General features: G+C 44.5%; 1 protein-coding gene across 2 annotated transcripts in view; it reads right to left on the bottom strand.

Moving 5' to 3' along the window:
- The window catches only part of NBEAL2 (neurobeachin like 2), a 492,927-nt gene that overhangs the window by 132,647 nt on the left and 332,339 nt on the right, over positions 1-27,941 (bottom strand). For both annotated transcript variants that reach the window (XM_030196875.1, XM_030196883.1), the window contains 7 exons: positions 26,692-26,774; positions 19,347-19,439; positions 15,434-15,605; positions 10,959-11,092; positions 7,571-7,730; positions 5,885-5,987; positions 3,990-4,143 (listed from right to left, as the gene is read on the bottom strand). In XM_030196875.1, coding sequence (XP_030052735.1) covers positions 3,990-4,143; positions 5,885-5,987; positions 7,571-7,730; positions 10,959-11,092; positions 15,434-15,605; positions 19,347-19,439; positions 26,692-26,774 — 899 coding nt within the window. The remainder of the gene's footprint in view (positions 1-3,989; positions 4,144-5,884; positions 5,988-7,570; positions 7,731-10,958; positions 11,093-15,433; positions 15,606-19,346; positions 19,440-26,691; positions 26,775-27,941) is intronic.

The following is a 27,941-nucleotide window of genomic DNA, read 5'->3' as shown; positions in this document are numbered from 1 at the left end:
GCTGGCGGGGGATCCCACTCCCCGCCAGCCAACGTCTTCCTCTCAGTCACTTCCTGCTCTTCAATTTGTTTGCTGACGTCCTGCAAGTTGTACGTGCAGGACGTCAGACTCAGAGAACAGAACTGTTCTTTGAGTCTGACGTCCTGCACGTACAATTACGTGCAGGACGTCAGCAAACAAATTGAAGAGCAGGAAGGACTGAGAAGAAGTCGGCTGGTGGGGAGTGGGATCCCCCGCCAGCAAAAGTAAAGGTAGGCGGCGGCGGGGGGCGGGTTCGCCGGGAGGGGGGTCCTGGGGTGAATCTGCGGGGGCCCCGGCCCCCTCAGGCCCCACGTAGCTACGCCACTGCTGTTTACTAAGCTGCGTTATAGGCACGTTAATGTTTTTAACACGCGTTAACCATGTACGTGCCTACAATATCCCTATAGGCGTGCTAAAAACACTAACGCACCTTAGTAAACAGGGTCCTTAACCGGCATTATGCTCAATATCGGCGGATAGCTGATTATAAAATGGGTCATTCCATGCCAAGTGGTCTAAAATTAAAAAAAGTTCCCACCATCATGGTCTCCAATTTTGTTCAAATTTTATCTGTTGCGCGGGTCAGGTGTTAAACGAAGTTTCCCAAAATTTGAGGTCTCTAACTGCAATAGTTGCAGATCTAGACCCCCTTTTCTGAAAGGTTGTCAGTCCATGAGCATGCAAAATTTACCAAAATGCCATTTTGGGGGTCTAATAAAATCCAAACACATTTATAAGAATGGCTAAAAAATTCAAATCCTGTACAGCTTTTGATGCTAATTCCGATGAAATACATTTTAACATTATGGATGCAAAATCCAGTCAAACAAGTTGACTCAAAGTGTGCATCAAAACTGGTCGCGACTCATCGGAACATATTTGGACCAGTATTCAGACCGCAACAACTTTCATGCAAACAAAGATATGGATTTGAAATTTTGAACAAGCATTATGCTTGTGCTGGACACAATACTGCCAGATTTGCAACTAACCAGCATCTATAACCGCCCTGCAGGATTTCCTCAAAGTTGGCACTGTCAGCGCAAATGGTAAAATGTACCAAAGTTCAAAGCCAATTATTAAAAAAGAGTCTGCCTGAATCAGCTCGTGAACAGTATTATCTAAAAGAGAAAATTGTGATCTACAACACTGATATGTTTTTGTTTTGCAATATCACCATTAAATGGCTATCCGCTAAGTGCTAACCAGCAATATTCAGAAGGAGATATCTCCCGTTCAATATCGCTGGATAACTGGTTAAGTACCATTTAACCGGTCAGGTGCTGTTCCTGGCTGGTTAAATGATTTTAAAAAATGGTCAGATAGACTATGGTGCAAAAAGAGGGCACAGGCTTCAAAACTGAACATGGAAAAAATTACAAAAGGATTTTTAGATTTTGAACATTTCCATGTCGTTTTATTACTGTTAACACAGAGCATCTCTTTCAATTCCAAGTACAGGGATGGAAAATTCCTGGGCACTTAAGCCCTTATACTAAAATACGATTATAATTTGGAGGAAACGCGGCTTAGCATGGGATTTTCCCATGCATTAGCGGCAGGCATCTAGCCTTGCACTTTTTAAGGGCATTATATTATACTAGTAAAACATGCCCGTTTCTGGAGCAAATGAAACGGGCGCTAGCAAGGTTTTCCTCCCGAACCCCCCCCCTCCTTACCCACCCCTTCGGCGTTGTAAAGCCACTGACCGCCATTGCTCCGCACCTCGTCAACGCACGCCACCTTCATCCACTGACGCCATTGCTCCGCCCTCGATCTTTGACGCCATTGCTCCGCCCTCGACGTCATCACGTTTGACGCGAGGGCGGGGCCCAGACACAGCGATTTCGGTGGCTTCACCACCACGAACCCTTCGAACCCGAAGGAAGTGCCCGCAGGAAGTGACACTGACGTCAGTGTCCTCAGAACGTTGAGGATGAGTTTTATTATATAGGATATTTAAATTCAAGTTGCACACCGATGTTGCTATTAGAGTATGGTACTTCATTGTGGGCAACCAAGGTGTTGCTCAAACGATAGCTAGCTCTTCATGAAAGAATATTTGTATATCTGTCTGTGTTTCAGGTATAAAATGTTTCCTTTAAAGTTTTCTTATTGGGGGGGGGGAGGGTGCTGTTTCTTCTTTGTATCTGAATTATTGACACTGCTTAGTGTTTTGTTTTGTTTATTTTTTTGCTTCACTTTGTGTGGATGTGCCACTGTTCTACTCAATTTTCTTATCCTATATAATAATTCTCACCTCCAACGTTCTATGCTTGGAACCGTGGCTCCCTGCTGCAGGTGGTCTGCGAGGCAGACACGCACGGACGTCACTGATGTCAAAACAGCTGATTCCAAGGCAAGGAGAGGAGTACTACTCCTCCTACTGCCTCGGAATCAGCTGTCACCACCTGCGCTACGGCCCCCTCGAAACCCACCCCCTTCCGCGAACCTGTCGATCCCCCCCCCCACCAGAACGCCGACCCCCCCCCCCCCCCCGCCACTGTTGTGCACTACCTGTGCTGACAGCTGAAGTGTTGTTCTGCCCTTCGGGTGGGTTCCTCAATCATCTTCTCAGAAAGTTTAACTCTGTGCGTCTGACGTCAGACGCATGCGTGCGTCTGACGTCAGACGCACGCAGAGGAACTTCCCAACAAGATGATTGAAGAACCCACCTGAAGGGCAGAACAACACTTCAGCTGTCAGTACAGGTAGCACAACAATGGCAGCAATGGTGGCGGGGGGGGGGGGGGCAGTTTTCGCTGGCACGGGGGGGTCACGACAGGTTCGCGGAAGGGGGGGGTTCAAGGGGGCCGTAGCACGGAGGGGGGGGGGGGAATTGCCTGCCTAAGGCCTGTTTCCTTGCCTACAGAAGCGGGCCTTTTTTACTAGTTATTGAATAAAAACTGATTTTTGAAATAAATAAGACAGTTCTGAACAAAATATGATCAGAGGATGTACAGACTGCTTACATTCTGCGCTGTTTCTCACTTGCTAGTATTCTAATAAAAACCTTACTTTGGCCTAGTGGTTAGGGTGGTGGACTTTGGTCCTGGGGAACTGAGTTCGATTCCCACTGCAGGCACAGGCAGCTCCTTGTGACTCTGGGCAAGTCACTTAACCCTCCATTGCCCCAGGTACAAATAAGTACCTGTATACAATATGTAAGCCGCATTGAGCCTGCCATGAGTGGGAAAGCGCGGGGTATAAAAAAAAAGTTTTCTTATTAGTACTTTTTTGTAGTCTTGGATCTGTAGTTGTGGACAAGTGATTTTTTTTTCTTGGATATGGATTTAAATGACGTCAATTTATTTTTCTTGTCAGGCCTATGAGTTAGAGCAAGGTGGGACACACCCAGCTAGTCAGGTTTTCAGAATACCCACAATGAATATGTATGAGACAAATTGGCACGCACTACCTCCACTATAAGCAACTCTATCTCATGTATAACAGTAAGTTACTGTTACCATATCTGGCACCACTCAACCTACCCTTCAAGAATATCCAGCACTAGTCAACCTAACCTTCATTGGAACAGGCAGCTTTAATCAACCTAGCCTCCATCCACACAAAAACTATAACCCTCATTATCACTGTTCCTCAATCTCAGCTAACTTTCATCACCATAGACAAATTCAAGGAATGTAAGCTTGGAAACAACCAACATCATTGAGTCTAAACTCAACAGGCATATCTAAAAATCAACCAAGTTAATTAACCTTTATCCTTCTATCTATTACAAGCTAAATTTACCTTGATCAGCACAAACTTCATCACATCAAGCACCAAATTAGACAATCTGTGCACCATTCTATCAAACCACAAAGAGCACATTTAATCCCTCCAATTTAAGAGTTAACCTCCACTAATATGTACCATCATCAGTCAATCTAACCTTTGCCACCACATCCACCTCCAGTCAACCTAACCTCCATCACCACATCTGCCATTGGTCAACCAACCAGTACCTGGTCCTCGTCCTTCACTGTTCTCATGTAGTTCATGACACCTTGCAGCTCATCCGATGAGAAGTTCTTGGAAAGAAAATCTTTGACCAGGCTAAAGAGGGAGGTCTGCACAGTCTTCACATCATCTGCTGTAATCTGATTCTCCTTCTGTGCTCTGAAAACAAAACACCAAAATGTCTTGGTTAAAATTATTATTATTATTTATTGCATTTGTATCCCACATTTTCCCACCTTTTTGCAGGCTCAATGTGGCTTACAATCAACAAGAATGGTGGAAATAAGTTAGAATTAGACAATTAGTGTTACAGTAGGATCTTGGGTAACAAGATAATGAAAAAAGGAACATGATCGTGGTATAGCAAACAAATATTGTAAGACATTTCTGATTATATGTGGAGGAGTTGTGTATAATCACATTGGTTGATTTTTGTGGTATGCCTTGTTAAATTGATGGGTCTTCAGTAGTTTGCGGAAGTTCATTAATTTGTAGATTGTTTTTAAGTTCCTCGGCAATACGTTCCATAACTGTGTGCTCAAGTAGGTAAAGTTTGACGCGTGCATTAGTTTGTATTTCAGACCTTTGCAATTAGGGAAGTGCAGGTTGAGGAATTTCCGGGATGATATTTTGGCATTCCTGGGTGGTAAGTCTATCAGGTCTGACATGTAGGCTGGTGCATCTCCGTGAATGATCTTGTGAACTAGGGAGCATATTTTGAACGTGATGCGTTCTTTAAGTGGGAACCAGTGTAGTTTTTCTCGTAGGGAAACATTTCCATTGGGCACATTTTTCCATTGCTCTGCCCACCTTTCTTTTCTTCTTCTCCAGACAGGTGCGCTCAGGTGTAAAAGGGGCAGGAGAAGAATTCATTCAGACTGAGGAAATTGTATTTGTTAGAACGTTAACCATCCAGAACTTATCGGGCCCGGTATTCATCTGGCAGAGATCAGTGTTGTGCCGACTGCCAGCAGCATTATACCCGAAAATTCAATGCCACGCCATGTCTGGGCTCTGGCATTGAATTTCCGGGTATATGGAGCTGGTGAAAACACAGCTGGTTAAGTGCGATATTCAGCACTTATCCGGCTATAAAGAACCACATAAAGATAGGACTGACTTTTATGTGGTCCTATTTATGCGGTTATTTTAGCCGGTTAATTCTGCCCCCCAGAATGCCCCAATAGCCAGTTTTAGCTTGGGCATGTTCAGTAGCATTTTCCAGTTAAGTGGCACTGAAAATGCCTGGTTAGCCCCAGACAGGTGATCTAAATGGCCAGGAGCCTCTCTTGGCCATTTAAAATGTTTTGAATATCGAGCCCATCGTTTTTAGACGTTCATCAATGATACTATTTAGGATGACACTAGTGTATTTTTGGAGGATCTCGAATGATGCCCGAGCAGTGTTTGGTGAGCTACTGGTGCAGCTGATTCAAAAAGAAAGAAATAAAAGCGACAGTGTTCGTGAATTTAGAATAGAGGATTAGTGGGAAAGCAGGAGATAGGGCAGAGCCAGCAACACTGCATCAGAAAGGGAAAAACAGGCCTTGCGTTCATTCTCTGCTATCATATTCTCTTTTCAAGTTTGAATGCTGAATTGCAGTACGCAAAAAAAAAAAACTGTATATCAGCATTTATAGAAAGAGGACAGTAAACACACAGCAGGAACGTGTAGAACAGAAGGACTAGGCAGTTGGGAGTAGGCCCTGTCCTTAAAGACTACAAACTAAGAGAAGTATGGATAGGGATGGCAGATCAGGAATGGCAGCAGAGAAGTCCGGAAACAAAGGGAAAGCGAAGTGGAGAATGCAGAAGCCAGTGGAATACTAAAAGATCATGCAAACTGACAAACAGGGAAGCCAGGCTCTTTCTGTTGTTGCTGTGCACAAAGCCCACTCACCCATAATACTTCCTAATGGAGTCCAGGAGGTACTGCACCCCGTACTTCTTCCTGACTTTCTGTTTGTGGTCCTTTAAAATACCAGACAGGTACTGAATGTGACCTGTCAGCAAGAAACAGGAGAACAGAAGAGAAAAACAAAAAAGGTACTTATGGGTTATATATTTACAATATGAGCTTTCATCCAATCGGCTTAAAGCAGTTTACAAAATAAAATAGAGGAAAACAGATCATCATGGAAACCATTTGTGCGCTAACCCAGAAAGGTAGTTCTATGTAGATAATATCCAGAAGGCTGGCACAGATTCCTGCCCTTATTCCCCCCCCCCCCCCCCCCCCCCCCCCCCCCACACACACACATTGCATCCACACTGAGCTGAGTGGTTGATATCTGGCTCTATTCCTCCAATTCTTTGGATTTCATCCATAGTCACAGAGTATCATAATCAGAGGAGAGAGATTATGGTTTGAGGCTTTTTATTAGGGTGGCTCTTGTTTTACCACTTATTCCATGATTTTCTCCTTGGCAGTACCACTTTCCTATACAAGCGGTGGCGACCTCGCGGGGATGGGGGAGGGAGAGGGAAGGAAAACCCCAATACCAGCCCGTTTTTACGGGCTCAACGGCTATCCACACATTCATGTTAATTTCTGCCTAAGTGGTATTTGCAATGGGGTGCACACATGGGTGGAGCCTGGTGGGATGCTCACTTACACATACATATGTTATAAAACATTGTAAAGTTATTATGCTTGTATCTTTGGAGGATGTGCAGTTAGCATATCTGGATTTAAAAAAAAGGTTTGGACACGTTCCTGGAGGAAAAGTCCATAGTCTGCTATTGCCATGGGGAAGCCAGTGCTTGCCCTGAGATTGATAGCATGGAATGTTGCTACTGTTTGGGTTTCTGCCAGGTACTTGTGACCTGGCTTGGCCACTGTTTGGAAAACAGGATACTGGGCTACATGGACCATTGGTCTGACCCAGTATGGCTATTTTTATGTTCTTATTTAGGTATCCACATACACCATCATCCCCCACCCCCCCTAAATGACAAATTGTGAAAGGTGAGATAGAGCCATCTTATCCTAGACATGCCAAACTCCAATTCTCCAAGGCTGCAGACAGGTATTTTCAGGATATCAACCATGCGTATTCATGAGAGGTTTTTTTTTCCTTTTTATGTACAGTGTCTCTCGTTTATAGTTTAATAACTCTAATAATCCTGGAGTAGAGGAGTAGCCTAATGATTAGTGCAGTGGGCTTTGAGCCTGGCAACTTGGGTTCAATTCCCACTGCAGCTGCTTGTGAACTTGGGCAAGTCACTTAACCCTCCATTGCCTCAGGAACAAAAACTTCGATTGTGAGCCCTCTGGGGACAGAGAAAGTACCTGCATATGACAAGTACAGCGCTGCGTATATATATAGTAGTGCTATAGAAATGATTAGTAGTAGTACTGAAAACCAGACCATTTTAAGAGTCCCCAAAGGCCTAAACTGAGAACCCCTGCACTGCAATGAGGGATCAGTTAAGAAGTAAAAAGTGCATAGTCATTTTTGCCCCCCCCCCCCCCCCCCCCACCCAAAAGAAAAGTCTGATCCCTCTTTAGGGAGAAAGCTGATTTTACCATTTCAACGTTCTCCATAAGCTCCACCAGAGGTGCCCCAAAAAGAGAAGACGTTACCTAATCTGACAGCAAAGTCACTGTTGCTCCAGATGCGGAAATCAAAGAGGTGGTGTTGATACAGGAGATGGAGCAACAGGCTGTTGCCCTCAGAAGCCACCTGGTCCATCAGCATCTTGGACGCCATCAGCACATTCATGTCTATCATCAGACTAGACACCTGAAGAGAAAGAACCCCAGAGAGAAGAGGCATCAGAGCATGCTCACCTTGAACACAGATACCTCCAAGACAGAGGAGGTCTGTGCAGGGCCGCTGAGAGACAGAGCTGGGTCCGAGGCAGGGCCGCTGCAGCCACACCACCCCACCCACTCGGGACGCAGCTGCCGTCACCATCCCTTGCTTGTTCAGGCCATCACCGCTCCCACTCCCTACCTTCCTTTAAGTCAGTGTGCTGCTCCTCCCCGGCCACCAAGGGGGGCCCATTGCCAGGGTCTGTCTCCAGCTCCTGTGTGCTGGGACCGGGTTATCATGTTAACGCAATCTCCCAGATCTGGACAGAAGGAGGAGAGAGAGACAGACCCTGGCGCTGGGCCTGGGGAATTCTGCACCCCCCCCCCCCCCCCCCCACTCGGCAGCCCTGGGTCTGTGCAGGGCACACTGGAAGTGTATAGTAGCATACACTTAGCAAACCTTGTAGATGTCTCTGAAAAAGAGGACTTGGAACAACCTTCCTGAGCCCTTACGCCAAGCCCCCTCCCTGCCCGTCTTCAAGTCTTTGCTTAAAGCTCACCAATGCTGCGTTCGGCACCTAACCCTTACCATTCAGTGAATCCAGACTGCCCCAATTTGACTGCCCCTATCGGACCGACCGTTCACTTGTCTATTAGATTGTAAGCTCTTTGAGCAGGGACTGTCTCTCTTTGTTAAATTGTACAGCGCTGCGTAACCCTAGTAGCGCTCTAGAAATGTTAAGTAGTAGTAGTAGTAACTACTGCATATCGCTTTTAAGTGCTGATGAATGAAGGCTACACATAAGTCTGCCTGGGCGACCCCTATATGCTCTTCCAGCCTAATCAAAATATCTTAGAATATCTCAACCCAATGGCCATAAACTTATGCCCTAACTGAAAATAATGCTGGAACTCTATTGTAAGCCCTACTGTTTTCCTCACCAACTTCCAAATCACGCTGTTTAAGCATACAAAAGCTAATTCACAGATCCAGCCCACCGTGGAGCATTTTGTTACTTTAGAATAATAGACGCATAAAGGCTGATCTGATATTCACTGCCATGCAGAAGACCAAGGCTCCGTTCCTGAACCCAACTATTTGGCTGAGGATGCTGTATAAGCAATGTCACAGCTCCTGGAAAACGGGAAAGGGGACTAGAAAGGGGAAGGGAGTCTTAGCCCATTTTACAATAGTGACACCCAGTGGCCAGACTTGGGTTCCAAAAAGAACTGTGGTCTGTGATCCCTGACTGAGGACTGTCCCTCAAAATGACTGGCATGTGTGCGTGTGTGGGGGGAGGGGAATTTATAAATAAAGGCTCATGGCACTGAAGCCTAACCAAATCTGGTTTAGACTGAGCTGGAAATCCACATGAGCAGGAGAAACTGAAAGGACTTGAGGGGATTCAGACACAAAAATGATATGGGGTTTGTGTCACAAGACGTATGAGGAGAGATTTGAGGACTTGAAGATGTGTACCCTGGAGGAAAGAAGCGAAGGAGGTGATAGGATACAGACATTCAAATATTTGAAAGGTATTAATCTACAAACAAACCTTTTCCAGAGATGGGAAGGTGGTAGAACTAGAGGGCGTGAACTGAGTTTTTTTTTTTTTTGGGGGGGGGGGGGGACTCAGGAATAATGTCAGGCAGTACTTTTTCACAGAGAGGGTGGTAGATACCTGGAATGCCCTCCTACAGGAGGTGGTGGAGATGAATACATTAACAAATTTAAAAATGTGTGTGATGAACACAAAGGAATCCTGTACAGAAAGAGAATGAAACCAAATAAACTTGGCAGAGCTTATATGGCCCTCCGTCTTTATTTGCCAGCACCTGCTATATTACTACGTACAATCTTTTTGCCCCAGTGAAAACTTAACAAGCATATCCAGAATGCTGCTACTCCATCTTCAACGGTAACGCACAGCAGCGTACACTGGCTCCCCTTGCTTGTCCCTCTCTCTCTCTCTGCCATGTTCAGATCTTTTTGTTATTAAAAATGCTTCAAAACCTCATAAAAAAAGCAAGCATTCAGAACATGTGTAACAGTGAGCAAAGGTGTAACAAATATATATTAATAGTACAACATAAGTAAAAGAAAGAGTTACTATTTGAGAACAACTATTTAACCAATTTATCTATTTGTGTATAAAATGACTACGCATTGGGAACGTAGTTCCCCAAATACATTCATATTTCCTATATAATAACACCCAATTCCACCAAATCACAACATTCAAATTAGAATTATATTTTCTCTGACCTTAATTCTATTTATTGTCCTTTTCCCATCCCCCTTCCCATTCTTCCCCTTGACTGCAGCACAAAGTGGTCATTTTACAAAGGCGCGCTAGTGTTTTTAGCACATGCTAAAAATATAGAGAGTCACCCATATATTTCTATGGGCATCGCTAGCGGTTAGTGTGCCCTAATGATTAGAACGTCCTAAAACCGCGTCACTCCCTTCTCCTCCGATCTGGAGAGCAAATGTTCATCTCAATCTGTCTGCATGCAGCGATGAACTTGGCCATATTTTCTGTGTACATGATGTGACTGTGAAGAATGTGGAAATGCTTTTGTAAGAAGAATGTCGTCTGATGTAAAATCCTACAGCATTGTCCTCGTTGCAGTGGGTCTTCTGCAGGACAATGACGTTAGATGCAAGGGGAAGGGCATGCAAGTCAAAGGTAGGTGTTGTGCCCACTTATAAGGGGCCTGCTGCTGGCAAACAGTGGAAAGCCCTTACCCCATATCTCGTCTCCTTGTATATTTCCCCCCTCTCTGTACTTTACTAAACCAACAATGTTAAGTTAAAGTACCCTTCCACCATAGGTGACAGCTCTGAGTGCATGAACAGCCCCAATATTGAGGGAAGTCCTTCTCTATGTACAGGAAGGGATAATATGTATTGAGGTTAGCACCACAGATTGTTTTGAAAAGTTGGTTCCTAAGCTTTTACCTTCAGGTAATATTTGTCAGAGTTGAAGGTTGGCTGACGGAGTCACTAGTCTTGTTTTCCAGCAACAAACAAAAATCTGGTATTCTTTAGGGAAAACAGAGACTACTCACTTAGACTTCCCATTTGAAACTCTTTCTACTGAAGTTTTCTGAATCCATGGTAACAACAACAACAAAAAAAATCTAATCATTCACATACCCCAAGGAATGCCCTTCGCCTGCTAGCTCAGAGCTGGGGCACAAGGGCCTTGCTTACCTTTTGCAGCAGTGCGCCAATGATGGCTGGCCCATGGCACTGCAGCAAGCTCTCCTGGTTCACGGGGTGGTGCTGGATGAAGTTTTTCAGCATCAGCAGGAAAGCTGCTACACTGTTCCGCTCCAGCCTGCCCTCTGCAGAAGGGGAGGGGAAAAAGAAATTTGAAAAGGGCCAGAGAAATGAGTCCCGAAGAACTGAAATCATTCCAATGATAACAAGGTTAAATTTAGCATATGGTGGTGTATTCTTACCTGTTAATTTCCTTTCCTTGAGTCCTGTTAGACTAGTCCATACCAGTGGATTATATCCCCTGATCAGCTGATGGAGGTAGAGCAAGAACAATTTCCAGTGACATCACCAGTATAAGAAGAGGTGCAGTTTGGAGCTTGTTAGTATATTTACCAAAACTATAAATAGCCCATATGAACAAAAAAGGAAGCCTCAACAGAGACCAGTGGAAGTCTGAACTAATTATTCACTCAGAAGGCAAATTATGCAGAGCAGTAAATGGTTCCTGAACCAAAGAGATCCCACACCTATAGTGTTGTAGGAGGTGGAAGGCCTCCAATTATTTAATGTACAGAAATTAATGTCTCATATGTTGGACAGAGAGAAATGAAGGTTTCTTCTAATCATGAGAAAAGCTTGCTGGAATGGCAATTACACTATAAGCCCTGATTGCCCACAATCTCTCCCATTGAATATGGTCAGGAGACAGAATTCTTTCCCATGCCCTTTGAAGTAAGGCTACTATCCAGGAGAGAATTACCTTTTTTTACAACCATAAGAGGAAGACCAGGTAACACCTTATTTCCTTCTCTGCCTAGAACAATTCAAACACTATCTCCCTGATCCCTGGAGTCAATAGCAATAGTTCTATTGACAAGAGAAACTTAACACCTCTATAGCAACTCTATAAGGAAGCAGTAGTTAACTTTTGTCTCCTCTTTTAGAATAGGGGAAATACTAATTAAAGGTTCTGAGAAATATATTCTTGTGTGAGAAAAGCTGTAAAAATGAGTAGAAGAGGTATAATGGTCCAAAACATTTGGACAACAGACCAAATGCATCTTTAAAAGGAAATATAAACAGATGCTATATATTTCTTTACTGTCAGGAGATCCTGCCTGACTGTAAGATGCTAATTAAGGGGGTGAGGAAACCCTCCCTCCTTCTTGTGCTCCTGGTATTGAAAGGGAAAAGAAATCCTATATAATATCTCTCTGCCAGATAGGAGGCTGGTCAGTGTGCAGCGCTCCTGGTCTCATGCCAGAGAACTGGGAGACTGCGCTGGCCAACTTTCCATTGTAATTTCCATTTCTATATATGTTCTCATTTCTGTCATATTCTAGACTATCTCTATGACTATTTCTTATTATTTATCCTAAATCTCTGGATAAAGAATAAACTTGTGTTTTTCCCCAAAGGAAGCTTCCTTGGTTCTGTTCTTTGGTATTTGTTTTAAAGGCTTTAATCCGCTGTCCGGTTTCTAAGATATAGGATTGTATTGTGTAAGTAGTGCTAACCGTGATTAGAGACCCTGGAGGTGCGGCACGAAAGGCACAAACAATAGTCTACCAGGGAGGGATACTAAACTGGTTTAGTAGGACTTAAGGAATGGAAATTAACAGGTAAGAATAAATTTCACCTTCCTTTTCATCCAGCTAGACAGTCCATACCAATAGGATGTACTAAAGCTCTATCGAGACAAAGCTCCCTACAAAACCATCTTGCCAAAAGCACTGTCACCTTTGGCCTAGACATCCAACTTATAATGCACATCCTGCCAATGTCTTCTGGAACAGCCCTGAGCTCAGCAATCAATGCCTCAGAAGCTGACTCTGCCTTGAGCGGCCCATAAAAGAGTACAAATAATCTGACTTCCGGAAGTCATTGGAGGCTGCCAGATACTTCAGAAGAACTCTATGTAAGTCCAGTTTACGTAGAGTATGGTCTGGCCGAAACATGTGGTAAAGGCTGGAAGGGAGACCACTTAGTTGACATGGAAGGGGAGACTACTTTCGGCAGACTGTACACAGAGAAATTGAATTATCTGCAAACAACAAGAAAGGAACCCTATAGGAGAGAGCTTGAAGTTCAGAAATCAGCCAAGCCAAACAGATCACTACAAAAATGTCACTTTCAGGAAGAGGTCTTTAAAGGTTGCATGCTTGAGTGGCTCAAACAGAGGACCCACCAAGCCTCTCAAAAGCAGACTCAAATCCCACTGTGGCACAATCACTTGAATTCACCATCCCCACAAAAAACGAACTACATCCAGTTGAACCACCAGGGACCTACCACCTATTTTGCCCCTGAAACAAGTGACAGTGACTACTTGCATCTTCCAAGAGTTGAGGGCCAAACCCAGAGTTAATCCCTCTTGAAGAAATGACAGAATAACAGGAAGCTCTGTCCACTGGGGGAATAGGGACCCTCTTACACACCACTACTCGAAGGTCTTCAAGACCCTTATGTAAGCAACGGACATGGAAGGCTTTCAAGCCTTCAAAAGAGTCTCTACTACTGCCACAGGGTATCCCTGGCTTGCGTATTAAACACTCTCTCTAAAGAGCCAGGCTGAAAGTCAAAATGGGTCTGGGCCTCCCATGACAATCAGGCATTGATGCAAAAGCCCCCTCCCCTTCAGGAGGGGAAGGGATTGGGTCACCATTAGATGGATCAAATCCACATACCAGCAGAACCTTGGCCAACAATATGATCAAGAACAGGTGCTGTGTAATCTTCTTCAAGACTCGGTCAATAAGGGGGCATCATGAAAACATATATAGAGGCTCCTTTCTGGCTAAGGGGCTTAACTCTAATTCTCCTGGGGCCAAGAATTGCCAGACTGTCAGCAAGCACACTGTCCACTCCCACTATGTGCAGGACCGAAATCGCTGTGAGATCCCAACTGCACAGCCAACGAAATCTTCTGTGCTACCACCTCTTTCTTGGCTCCCCCTTGCCAGTTGACATAAGTGACTGCTGTTACATTACCCAAGAGGATCTTCACCACTCTCCCCTGAAACCGAAGGAGTCATCCTCAAGGGGACAGGTGAATGTCCCTCATCTCCAAGCAATTGATGGCCCAACTATGTCCCCTGAAGGAACTGGCCTTCATAATGAGCTCCCCAGGTTGACATCAATAGTTACTACCATCCACTCCAGAGCATTCTGGGGGCCCCTTTCAACAGATAAGCAGGAGAGAACCACCACCCTAACTGGAGCTTGTGGAACACTGACAGGGAAAGACACATCTCTACATTTGGGAATTTTGGACTCCCAGCATGAGAGAAGCATTCTCTGAAGGGGCTACATATGCACCCTCATCCACAAGGCCACCTCTATGGTAGCAGTCATCAAGCCCAGGAGCTGCTGGTAATCCCAAGCACTGAAGGCTGATTGGTTGCAGAAGAATCTCTTCTAGCTTTAAAGCTTGACCATCCTTTTCTGTGTCAAGCACACCTGGCCTTGCTTATTGTGGAAGAAATGGGGTGAGGCAACTCTTTGGGTAGTTTATCACCCAGCCTAGACATTCTAAAATTTAGATGAACTTGCCTATCACAGACTGGGCAGCTTGGATCAGCCAATCGTCCAGACAGGGATGCAGCCAGACCTCTTCTTTGTGAAGGAAGACTGACTACTACCATGACCTTTCAGAAGAGCTACGGATACTGGTGAGACCAAATAGTGGAGCCTGGAACTGATAGTGCTTGCCGAGTACGTAGTACCAAAGGAACCGTCTGGGCCTGTGCCTGATGGGAATGTGAAAGTATGGCTCAGCGAGGTCTATGAAGGTGAAGAACTCCCCCAGCCGCACAGAGGCTATCACTGAGCATAGGGTTTCCATGTGGAAGCGCAGAACTCACCATCTGCTGGAGGCAGAGAAATACTGACCAGCTCTATGCTCTTTTTCTACCTCCATCAGCTGGTTGGGGGATATAACCCACTGGTATGGACTGATCTAGCTAGACAAAAAGGAAATAAAGCTCCTAAAACAAGAGTAAAATTATTGCAGATTCCAGGCGCTGCAGAATTTAAACTTTACATTTTTTTTTTAGAACAGAATTAAGAACAGGTAAAACCAGACTCTTTTACAGGCTCCTGCAATATCCCAGAGTGCAAAGCCCTGCAACACAAGAATACTTCCAACAGTCATAGCGAAAGGTAAAGACCTGGATAACTCGCATGTCCTAGAGCAGCATTTTTCCATGAAAGGCAATGCCTGCCGAAGCTGCTACTGAGACTGTTTTACATCCTTGACCCTCAGCCTTCTCAGTCTGAAGGGAGGGAGAGAAATGTTCATCACCCCCTGCCCTACTAATCCAAGCTCCCTAACCTTTCCCTCTTCAAACAAAGCAGGCAAACTCCGTCTGCAAAAAAAAGGATGGGAGCATGTAAGTAATCAAAGAACGCTGGAAGCAACCGGACCAACACATTCGTGAAAAAAAAAAGGGTTCCGATTCCATTACCTGCAGACTTCCCAAGGGGCAGCAGCATCCCTTGGGCATTCTTTGAGGATGTCAACTCTGGACCAACCAAATCATGGGTCTCCTGGTCACCTTCTGCTTCTGTTCTCTGTGTAGCCACCTGGTGGAGGAGAGGAAGCAGCACACCCATCCCACCTACACAGTTTATCACATCCTGTAGTGAGAACAACAGGCATCCAAGTAAGCATTCAAACTGAGACATATTAACCTAGCAAAACTGTGAGCCCCAAAGAGCAGGTAAACAAATAGTAATTTTTAAAACAGAACGAAGGAATACTTTTGCTTTGAAGTCCACACAGAGAAAGTGTGCATGCACTTCTTACCTATATATGCAGCTAAAATACTACCCTCTCACTTACTGCACAGTAAACAGTAAAAAAAAAAAAAAAAAGAATAAAAATGTATTACTACTAAAGGTGAAGGTACCATGAACCAACGTCTTCTATTATCCACTGCTGCCAGTTTCTGCAAATTCTCTTATATAGCAGATTGACCCCGTTTGGCGTATCCCAGGATGCACCATGCAAGGTAGAGAACTGCCATTTTGAAGATGAAGGTACTGAAGGCAAGAATGAGTGGGCATTGTTCCTGCCTCATGTTAAGGTATGATCTGGGGGGGGGGGGGGGCCTGGGCAAGGTGTTCCTGGGGGAGGAGGGGTCCCACTGGACACCAAGGACTTTTTCTTTTTAATTGGATCTGAAGGAGGGTTGCCTCTAGACACCAGGGAAAGTTTTGGAGAAGGGGGCAGGGGTGGTAGGAAATGTCGGTTTACGGGGAGATTTGTAAGGGCACTGGGTTGGGGGAGGGGGCGCTGATGCAAAATGTTGCGGCATGCTTGTCCAATGCATGTATTATTATTGGGGGTTTTAAATGTCACCCTTCCAGGCACTGACAGAGAAGGTGGCATTTTTAGCAATGACCTGTGGTTTACAAGTTTGATTTTAACACAGCGGAAATTTGCACGCTCACTGCTTATAGCATGCCGTGGTATTTTTGCAGCATTAATTTCACAGTAGAGTGCACGCTCTACTGTGAAGCTTTCTGTATGTGTCCCAGAGTGTGATTGGCTGAGCGGGTGAAGGTGAGGAGCCTGCACAAACATGGCCAGATCACAGTTTAAAAGTAGACAAAAAAAAAATACTCTATAATTGTGTGGCTTCAAAGAAAAACCATACAGATACCTGTTTCTCTCATAGTTTGTTGACTCGGGATTTACATAAAGGGGTAACTTCTATATAGGTCGCTAAACGTTAGGTACCAAAACCTGGCGCTAAACTAGTACTCTATAACGGCAGAGCTGTGCATCAAATCTGTTGTAGATAACAGTGTAAGTCCACAGTTACGGGCCAAACCTTGAGAGGCAACCAGTTACATCATGACTATGGCTGGCGTAAATGTGGCAGTTGGGTGTATAAATGGAACTATTCTATAAAGTACGTACAAGAATACTCAGAACACTCCAGACATGCTCATGCCCCTCCCACATTAACAAACCCTTTGCATTTGTGCACGGGAGAAGTTAGGCACACTGGGTCCGATATTCGGGAGGCGGCAAACCCAGAAATTCAATGCTGGGCCATATCCGGCAACCGGCATTGAATTTCTGTATTTTGGGGGGGGGGGGGGGGGGGGGGGTTGTCACTATAAACATAGCCGGTTAAGCCGATATTCATCGGTTGACTGGCTAAATTATAGCAGGCAAAGACAGACCTGCTATTTACACGGGTCTATCTGGCCACTAAACTTAGTCAGTCAGCCAATGAATATTGGCGCTAACCGGCTATGTCGCGTGACATAGCTGGTGACCGGGCTAGCCGCTAAACACTAATATTCAGACATGATAGTTAGCTATCTCAGCTGAATATTAGCACTTAGCCGGCTTAAGGATATTTAACCAGTCAGGAGCTGTTCCTAACCAGTTAAATAGCGCTGAATATCAGGGAAACAGTTTATAGAATAGAGGCGTAAGTCTGTTACATGTGCAACAACAAATCCATGCCAATTTGTGATTGTCAATGCAAACTATTAGTATTTATAGCCAATTTAGTGCCAATTAATTATATGCATAACTTGCCCTATTCTATGACTGCGTGTCCAATTGCTCATCTAACTTTGGGCACCATTTATAGAAATTGGGGAAAATACTGTAGCTTAATGGTCAGTAGCATTCAAAGAAAGGGATCTGGTTCTTACCAGATCACAGAAAAGTCACAGTGTGCAGACAGCTTGCAAGGTAAAAGCTTTTCCTATTTCCCATCTACCCCACTCTGATCCTTCAAATGTAAGTCTTGTGGGTTACTCTGGAGGTCTGCTTCTTCCTGCCCTGGGGCCTCTCTGTCTTCACCTGCCCTGGGCTTTTATTTTTTCTGGCTGAGCTCTCCAGGCCTAAATCTGTTGACCCTGTGAGGGAGTGTGTTTACGGAGGACCAATATTTTCCTTTACACTCCACCACATAGAGACAGAGGGGGAGTGATAGGAAGATATAATGCAGAGACTGACAAACTTACTTTGACTATGCCAAAAAAAACCCTGGCAATATCAATATACCCCAACACCAATGTAATCCTCCTTAACTCAGCATGTTGTTCACATCTAGCATGCTGGTCCACAGATTTTGAAAAATGAGCATGATGCATCTATACTTCTTCCCTTGGTACTCTGATCTCATCCCCTGGTTTTCAGTATCATCTTTACGCTGATGACTCCCAGATCTACCTCTCCACACCAGAAATCTCAGCCGAAATCCAGGCCAAAGTATCAGCCTACCTGGATGTCTCAGCGCCATCTGAAACTAAGCATGACCAAGACTTCTTATCTTTCCCCCTAAACCAACCTCTCCTCCTCTCCCATTCTCTATTTCTGTGGATAACACTCTCATCCTTCCTGTCTCATCAGCTCGAACCTTGGGGTCATCTTCAACTCCTCCCTCTCCTTCTCTGCACATATTCAGCAGACTGCTAAAACCTGACATTTCTTTCTCTATAATATCACCAAAATTTGCCCTTTCCTTGCTGAGCACACTACCAGAACCCTCATCCACACTCTTATCACCTCTCGCTTAGACTATTGCAACTTGCTTCTCAAAGGTCTCCCACTTAGCCATCTCTCTCCTCTTCAATCTGTTCAAAATTCTGCTGCACGACTAATATTCCGCCAGTGTCGTGCTCATATTAGCCCTCTCCTTAAGTCACTTCACTGGCTTGCTATCTGTTTCCGCACACAGTTCAAAATCCTCTTATTGACCTGTAAGTGCATTCACTCTGCAGCTCCTCAGACCTCTCCACTCTCATCTCTCCCTACATTCCTCCCCGGGAACTCCGTTCACTGGGTAAATCTCTCTTATCTGCACCCTTCTCCTCCACTGCTAACTCCAGACTCCGTTCCTTTTATCTTGCTGCACCATATGTCTGGAATAGACTTCCTGAGTCGGTACGTAAAGCTCCATCTCTGGCCGTCTTCAAATCTAAGCTAAAAGCCCACCTTTTTGATGCTGCTTTTAACTCCTAACCCTTATTCACTTGTTCAGAACCCTTATTTTATCATCCTCACCTTAATATTCCCTTATCTCTTGTTTGTCCTGTTTGTCTGTCCTAATTAGATTGTAAGCTCTGTCGAGCAGGGACTGTCTCTTCATGTTCAAGTGTACAGCGCTGCGTACGTCTAGTAGCGCTTTAGAAATGATAAGTAGTAGTAGAGAGCACTGAAACTGGGAAGCAAATGCTGAGAACAACTGTGGAATTGTCATCCTAAACCAGAAATGCACGCCAGAGAGGAGATGCCTGCCAACCACTGACTAGAGGGAAAGAAAAGGAGAAATCCAAAGAGAGACAGAGGGATGATGAAGGAGAAAGCCAGAAAAATGTAAAGGAAGGGACATGAGAGAGATTCTGTACCTTAATATCCCAGTTCACCACTCTGTGTCCAGTCAGCCTCCCATCAAACAAATGGTTTGGCGAAAGATCCAGGCAGATGTTGTTTTTACACGCCTGTAAATATCCAACAAATTATACAAAATAAAAGAATTTTTCATGGTTGGCATCAAAGTTACCACAACTGAAATTAAAGAAATAGTCCCCAAGTACATAATTAAAAGTAGAACAAGACATTCAGAATTTATAGTGGTACAACCTTGTTCCCCACGTGTCAGGCCTCCAAACTGCCATATGCAGCTATCAGGCTGAGAACATGCTGATTGGGAGGGGGTGGGACGAGGATTCTCTCTTTGCTCACATCCTCAGTCGATGCTCCACACAAGCTCCTGAGCTGCAGGATTTATACCTGAGCCTCAGAATAAAAGCATCAGCACATGATCACATGAGAACCAAGGTGTTCTTCTATAGATTCTGTTAATTTCTCCTGAAAGATATTTCATCTCCAAAAAAACAGAGCATAAATATTCTTATTTATTGACCTGAATTCTGATATTAAGGCCTGCTGACATCTTGAACTGTACAATAACAGGGGAAGGGGGGGATCTGTAATACTAATAGGAATCTTGAATAGAATTGTTGAAGAAATAAGGAACAGAAGGACAAATGCAGTTAGGATGGGGATTTAGGGGGTGGGAGGGAAGGGAGAGGGGAATAAAAATTTCGATGTTCCAGTTGAGTGAGTTCTATTTACATGTAATAACATGAAACGACAATATTGTGGAAACAATAGAAATGTTCTGATTTTATTTGGACAGCTGAACATCAATAAAAAAATGATTAAACCATAAAAAATATTCTTAAATTTTCTTTAATAATGGTGATATTATAATAAAACAAATTTATATATATATAAATATATATAAATTCCAAAAAAACTTGGATTCTTCAGAGATTAATAGAGTCCTGTCAGGCCAAACAGTGAAAGAGGAGGAAACCGCTACCAGCCACCCCCCAAATAAAACTGCACTCATTGAACAGATTCTTAGCAGGTAGGTCCCATGTGAGCGTGGATCTCTCGCAGATCCCTAGTATAACCTTTAACTTGCTGAGGTGCATGTTTATGGGGGGGGGGGGGGGGCACTGTATACAGCACCACTGGCATCTTGCACATCACATGCTGGGAGTTTTCTATTTTGCCTATCACGGTCCCTGAAAAATTAAAAAGTACTATAAGAAGGATGCCTGTCATCCTCAGAACAATACATACACTCAAATGAAATTATTACTGAACACCTTCTTTCATCCCATCCGCCACCAGAATAAATGCACACCCTCTCCAAAAATATACTACAGTCTGCAGAAGAGGTATTGGTGGTTATGCAGAAAGTAAGGGTCACTGACAGGGTGGCTCAAATGAACCTTATTCGCCAGCTAAGCATGTTAATAGGTACTTACATGAAAATACAGCAATCCCTTATCATATATGAGATACGTTCCTATCATTTTTACTGTGTGCTGAAATTTCGCAAACCGAGACCCTGTTTCCTGTTGACTTCCATGAAAACTTAAGAGATGCCTTCCAGGGTCTACTGAGGAACACTTCCCCATCATGCTTTTATGCAATTAAAAAAAAAAATCCCTCCGAGGAAGCTCCCTTGCTCCCCCTGTAACCCCACAAAATCTAGTATAAATCCGAACCATTGGCTCCTTTACTTCCATCTCAAGATTGGCTTGGCCCTTGAGACACAGTCAGCTCTCTGAGCAAGGTTTCTGCTTCAGCGAGGAAAGACGGAGAATGCCAGTAGGCATGACAGACTGGTAAGGGGGGCCCTCTGCCATGCCTCGTCTGCCCCTGTATCTCCCTCGGACTGACTCCACTCTTTCAATGATTGACACCCGCCAAACCCTGGCAAAGAAGGAGGTGTAGAGGGAGTTAAAACAGTGTTTAGCAGAGATCCGGGATGAAATTAAGGCTTCCAAGGAAGAAATCCTAGAGCATATGGACATGAGGAGCGCTGACTGTAAAAACTCAGTGGATGTGTGGAAGACGTGGAGGCGCAGCTTGAGGAGCACACTGAGTGGATTTTTGCGTCCAACTCTAGATTTCAGTAGTTATCGATGGGATACGAGGACTTAATATATAAGTTGAATGATACTGAAAACAGAGGGAGATGCAAGAATCTTTGGTTCTGCATGTTCCTGCTACTGTGCGTTTGATTTGTTTCCAATTCATGGGCTCGGATGGGGAAGTTCTCCAACTGGAGTTGGAACAAGCTCATCGAGCTCTTGGATCCCCTATTGATAACTGCCCCAGAAATATCACAGTACGCTTTACGAAATTTGCTGACCGGGAGCGCCTCTTGCAACGTATCAGACAGGTTCTGACTGTGGATTACAATGGTGCAAGGATCTCTGTTTTTGGAGACTGATCTCAGTACACCTCATCTCAGTGGAGGAGCAGGAAACCTGTCCTGATAATCTCGATTAAAGAAAAGATTAGCTACCGCTGGACCTTTCCATTCATGCTGTACTTTGCAAAGGTGGGGGGGGGGGGGGTGGAGATGCAAAGAGTTCAGACCCTTGCTGCAGATTGGCAGATCTTGCATGAAGCTGACCTTACACCAACCGCATTGCCCCCCCCCCCCCCCAGTTTGGTAGCTCCGGTGACTAAAGCTAAGCTTCAGAAATGGCAACGGATCCCCGCTAAAGCAAAGCATCCTCTGAGAAACACTACCACTGACGCTCCTGCTCGACTCTGTGCTTCCTGCGTTTCGAGGACCTTTTCTTACCTCTGGTTCTGTGAAGTGCTTGCCCTTGGCCGCGTGATCTCTCTTTAATGAACTCCTCTTATTGTCTACTTGGATTTATCACTGAGTGGATAGTTTTGGTATATTAGCTACATATGGTTGTCTTTGGTGTGAATGTGGGACGGGGTTGTTTGGAGCAGTGAGTTGGGTCCTCCAGTCCCCATTCAGAGGTTGAGTTGGCCATCTGACTGGTGAGTATGTTTGGAGGATGAGGGGTGGATTTTACTGAAAGTAATTGGATTTGGGTTCGGGTCATTATTGTTTAGTCTCGGAGTTCTGTTATCTTTGTTCCACGTGTGCTGATGTAAAGGTATTAATTAATTAATGGTATTATTAATGTGAATGTCGTTGTAACATTTTGTAAGCCACATTGAGCCTGCAAATGGGTGGGAAAATATGGGATACAAGTGCAGCAAATAAATAAATAACCTACAATTTTAAGGGCTTAAACTCCCCGCAAAAGTGTCAAACACTTTTTAAGGAGTTACTTTATTTTAAATGACATACAATGGAGAGGGTCAAAGAACACAGCACAAGCAGTCCAGAAAAAAGCACAAAGGAATCTCAAGAATGGAACAAGTGTGCTTTATCAATGACCCGACATGGGCCAAGTTTCAGCGTGAACTAACTCCTGCCTCAGAGGTCAATTCAACCAAGCAACACTAAATATGTAAGTTGTTGCTCAAAATAGCGAAAGTTCACTCTGAGGACGGGATAATAAGTTCCTAGTGCGGAGCAAAATGCTAAGAAATTGTGCCAAAAACTAAACTCTCCATCTTACTAACTGGCACTCTGAACTGGGGGGTAACGCTTAGGAAAGACTATTGGAATGTTATGGAAAAAAGCCCTTCTAAAGGCCTCTGTCTCTGTATCTGTTAAGGAAAATGCTGTCAAAGTTTTATACCACTGGTATCTTACACCGGCTTGTCTTCATCATATGTTTTCAGGTTCCTCCCCCCTATGTTGGCAGGGATGTGGGAAGGTGGGAATGATGGGAGTTGTGATAAGGTCCAGCATAGACTACAGCATTGGATAGTTCAGCCTATTTTGTGGTCTCCCGCCATATTTTTGTTTCCGAAGAAGCCTCTGGGTCTCACTCAATATCAATTTTTATTTGCGTTACACGCTACTTGTGCCACTCGGGTGAACCTGGCGGCTCACTGGAAGAAACCCAAGGTGCCTTATTTGGTAAAGTGGCTGTCCAGGTTGTGGTATATTTGTGACATGGAATGTTTACTGGCAATCCGCAACCATACTCTGGCTAAATGGGAAAGCATTTAGTTCCCTTTTTTTGCATCACTGTTCTTACTGATCCAGTAGTGATCTGTGTCCCCGGGTTCCTTGACAGGCGGTGGGAGGGGGGCAGTTTGGGGGTGGGGTGTACACGTTGATTGGAGTTCTCAGGTTGGCTGTAGGGGTTCCTCTTCTATTTCTCTAGCGTATTCAGGCTGAGAGATCTTGTTTTGTGCTTTTCTTGCTTGATGGATTTTTTTCATGTTATCTGTTGCTTTTATTATGCTCTACTGTTTATTGTTGCTTGGATTTTTAATAAAGACTTCTCGAAATAATAAAACAAAATCTCTCCTATAGGACACACATTAATGCAGAACACTATTTCAGGCATTTTATCAGTCATTTCTGACTCTTTTCAACTCCGTTTTCATGTTATTTGCCCCTTTAAGCACTTTTCTTGCTTCCCAAGCATAAGAACATAAGAATAGCCATACTAGGTCAGACCAATGGTCCATCTAGCCTAGTATCCTGTTTCCAAGAGTGGCCAATCCAGGTCTCAAGTACCTGGCAGAATCCCAAATAGTATCAACACTTCATTCTACCAATCCCAGGGCAAGAAGTGGCTTCCCCATGTCCATCTCAATAACAGATTATGGACTTTTCCTCCAGGAATTTGTCCAAACCTTTTTTAAACCCAGATACACTGTTACCACATCCTCCAGCAGTGAGTTCCACAGCTTAACTATTCTTCAAGTGAAAAAAATATTTCCTCCTATTTGTTTTAAAAGTATTTCCACGTAATTTCATTGGGTGTCCCTTGGTTTTTGTATTCTTTGCTTTTGATCACTTTTCATTTTCCTCTTCCAACTACTACTTTTGAATTAGAATTTGCAGAGCACAGAAACAAAGAACAACCAAGAAAAACATTATACAATATAACACCTTTTTATCGAAGTAAGTATGTTTCTTGGCTAACATTTTCCATGTATATAGCATGCTTCACATGTATGAGACAGCTGTCATAAAACTGCACATGGATACAGTATACGCATGCATGAGTACCCCCCCCCCCCCCCCAACAGGAGCGCAGATCTCTCATGCAAATTGCACATAGGTATTCATAGGGCAAAACTGGGATGGAATTCTGAATTATACACACACTTTTTAAGAAAATAAGGCATCCAGGTGATACCGTAGTCAGCCTGCGATGGTCAGCAATTTTAAACCCACCAATAAGAACATAAGAACCGCCATACTGGGAAAAGACCAAGGGTCCATTCAAGCCCAGCATCCTGTCTCCAACAGTGGCCAATCCAGGCCTCAAGAACCCGCCAAAAACCCAAAAACAAAACAAAAATTTAAATGAATAATGTTCAATGGACTTTTCCTTCAGGAATCTGTCCAAACCCCCTTTAAACTCAGCAAGGCCAACTGCTGTCACTACATTTTCTGGCAACAAGTTCCAGAGTCTAACTACGCGCTGAGTTAAAAAAAAAAACTTTCTCCTATTTGTTTTAAATCTACCATATTCTAGCTTCATCTTATGTCCTCTGGTTCTATTATTGTTTGAAAGTGTAAACAAACGGTTCACATCTGTCTGCTCCATTCCACTCATTATCATGTAGACTTCTATCATATCACCCCTCAGCCGCCTCTTCTCCAAGCTGGCTGAATTAGACTTGGGCACTGTCACTGAATACCCGGGTCTTCAGGTGCTGGCCAAAAATCAGTGGCATTGCCCAGTTGAATGTTGCTTAATATTCCCTTTCCTGTCCACTTAAACCCCTTTGCATAGCTACCCCACCTCAGCACAGGTGTAACTTTGGGAAAGAGTATTTGAATGCTACCAGGGATACAGTACAGTCTCGATAAAACTGACGTAAACGGGGCTGAGCCGGTCGGATAAGTGAAAAGTCAGATAATACAGAAAACAATTAAAACCCCTTAAAAAATGCACAGAAAACATACTTTATGCATAAAGAACAGGCATAGGGTATCTGTATTTAAAATTAGCCCTGAAATATTATTACATTAGTCCAACAAAAAAGCATTATTTTATATTTTCTCTGAGGCTTCCTCAGCTGGCATTATGATTGTTACAGTTGTCCAGGTCTTGCCGTGTCTTGAGTAAGTGGAACCGAATTTTCAGTCACAGCACAATGGCTGAAACATCAGTTTCACATACTCAGACATGGCAAGACCCGGACAACTGCAACAATTATCACTTTATACTGTTATGTCCAGAAATTAAACTGGACTCAACAAAAAATAATATTCATTACATCTGAACAGGATAAATTACAATTATTTTTTTTTTAAGTTTGTTACATTTGTACCCCGCATTTTCCCACTCATGGCAGGCTCAATGTGGCTTACATATTGTATACAGGTACTTATTTGTACCTGGGGCAATGAAGGGTTAAGTGACTTGCCCAGAGTCACAAGGAGCTGCCTGTGCCTGAAGTGAGAATCGAACTCAGTTCCTCAGTTCCCTAGGACCAAAGTCCACCACCCTAACCACTAGGCCATTCCTCCACTCCAATTATCTAGATTTCACTTTTTTTTTTTTACTACATGTCTTTCCAAATCTACATATATGGCAGGCATATTCCTGCCCAAGAGGGCTTACTTAAGTTTCTCCTGACTCTAGGATGAATTCACTGTTTGAGGTTTACCTGTGAGCAGATCCTGAGCAAAAACCTGATGAAAGCAGGCCACAACAGAGGTGAACAAACTAGATCCTGAAGGGCCACGTTCTACAATGCTCATTGGTCACTGAGAGCCCAGTTAAGGTAACCCAGTTAGTAGGACCCACAGGTGCTGCCTTATGACCAGGGGTGTAGCCAGACTTCGGCGGGAGGGGGGGTCCAGAGCCCGAGGTAAGAGGGCACATTTTAGCCCCCCCTCCCCCCCCCGCCGACTCCTCACACAGAAACAGAATCCTTCCTGGCACTTTTGACCCTCCCCCCGGCGCTCCTCCCCTTTCAACCCCCCCTTCCCGCCGCCGCCGACTCCTCACACAGAAACAGAATCCTTCCATCCAGATCAGCTGCAGCAACGTGCAGGCCCGGAGACCGGGGCTGAAGAGGACTTTGGCTGGCGGGGGTTTGGGACCCCCGCCAGCACAGGTACATGACGGAAGGGAGGGTAGGCAGCGGCCGGAAGGGGGGGTCAGGGCCAAATCTGGGGGGCCCATGCCCCCGTGGCCCCACGTAGCTACCCCCCTGCTTATGACCAATGATATGTTAGAATGATGGCCATTTTACTGTGCTGGGAGGAAGGGGGCAGTGTGTGACCCTGCTCATGGCTATCTCTTCTCTCCTCACCTGTGGAGTGTAGTACAGCAGCAGCTTATGGCTGAGTTCAAAGAGCTCACCCTCTGGCTTGAACAGGCTCGTAGCATTCGGTCCTGGATGAGGAGTGGAAGGAAGAAAGTGATGAAGTTAGGAATTGCACCTCCAGTCATATTGAGGGAAGTTCCACCTTACACACAGACAGATGAGTGAAAGACATCTGTCAGGCAATCAGTGTTGGGTTCACAGTGTTTTAATCCAGGGTATTCAATCTCTGGTCCTAGGAGAACCACAAATGGGTCTGGTTTTCGGGATAGCTGGATCTTTTGGGGGGCCCTCTCCAGCCCCTCATGCACTAGAGTTCAAAGTCAGTGTGTGTTGAGATGGAACCTCTCAGTGCTGTTACATGCCTCACCTGTAGGGGGCACTCAGACATAGTAACATGCATACATACGGTACATAGTAACATAGTAGATGATGGTAGATAAAGACCTGTACGGTCCATCCAGTCTGCCTAACAAGATAAACTCATTACATATGGTACGATGTGATATTTCATATGTATAAGTCTGTGCTCATCATTCTTAAAGGTACAGCCGTTGCTACATGTACACCTCCCCTGCTAATGTTTGTAGTCTCAAATATTGTAGTCTCAAATAAAGTTGCATTCTTCAACTTTGAAAATCCTGTCAATCTAGAGATTACCATATGTAGCAACTCTGATGGATCAAACAGCACAGCCTTCACTCACGCATCCAACTTAAACTAAACGGTGACAGTTATTATAGAAAGAAGCTGGCTTTGGCCAACATTCTACTATATACAACCTTTTCCAGACCAGATACTCTGCAGTAGTTGCTTAAATCAGTGGTGTAGCTATGGGTGAGCAGCAGCTCACCCACATTTGGTTCAGGACCACCCAGCAGTAGCGCACATTGTCTGTGTAGCTGGTAGGAATCCTTAAGCCCTGCCAGCTGAAGACGACCTCTGCTGGAACCCCCTGGGCTATCTAAAGAGTGGGGAAGTTGGCGGCATGCTTTCAGCCACTGACTCTGGCATCCACCCCCCATGCACAGGGCCAGTGTTAGAGGATGGAAAACAGGGCAAGTGCCCTGGGACCCCATGCCACAAGCGTCCAAAGCCTCCCTCAAGCTGAAAGAGGCATATTTTACAGGGCCCCCTCCCCAGTTTTTGTCCTTGGCCCCTGAAAATCTAACACCAGTCCATGTGCATGAACTGAGCATGAACAGGGGATGTCAGAGTTGGCAGCTGGAAGCATGCTG

Source organism: Microcaecilia unicolor, chromosome 1 (genome assembly GCF_901765095.1).
Source record: "Microcaecilia unicolor chromosome 1, aMicUni1.1, whole genome shotgun sequence".
In the NCBI taxonomy this organism is placed as follows: Eukaryota; Metazoa; Chordata; class Amphibia; order Gymnophiona; family Siphonopidae; genus Microcaecilia; species Microcaecilia unicolor.
Note: the sequence above shows the minus strand (reverse complement) of the source record. Positions and strands in the feature narration are given on the sequence as shown.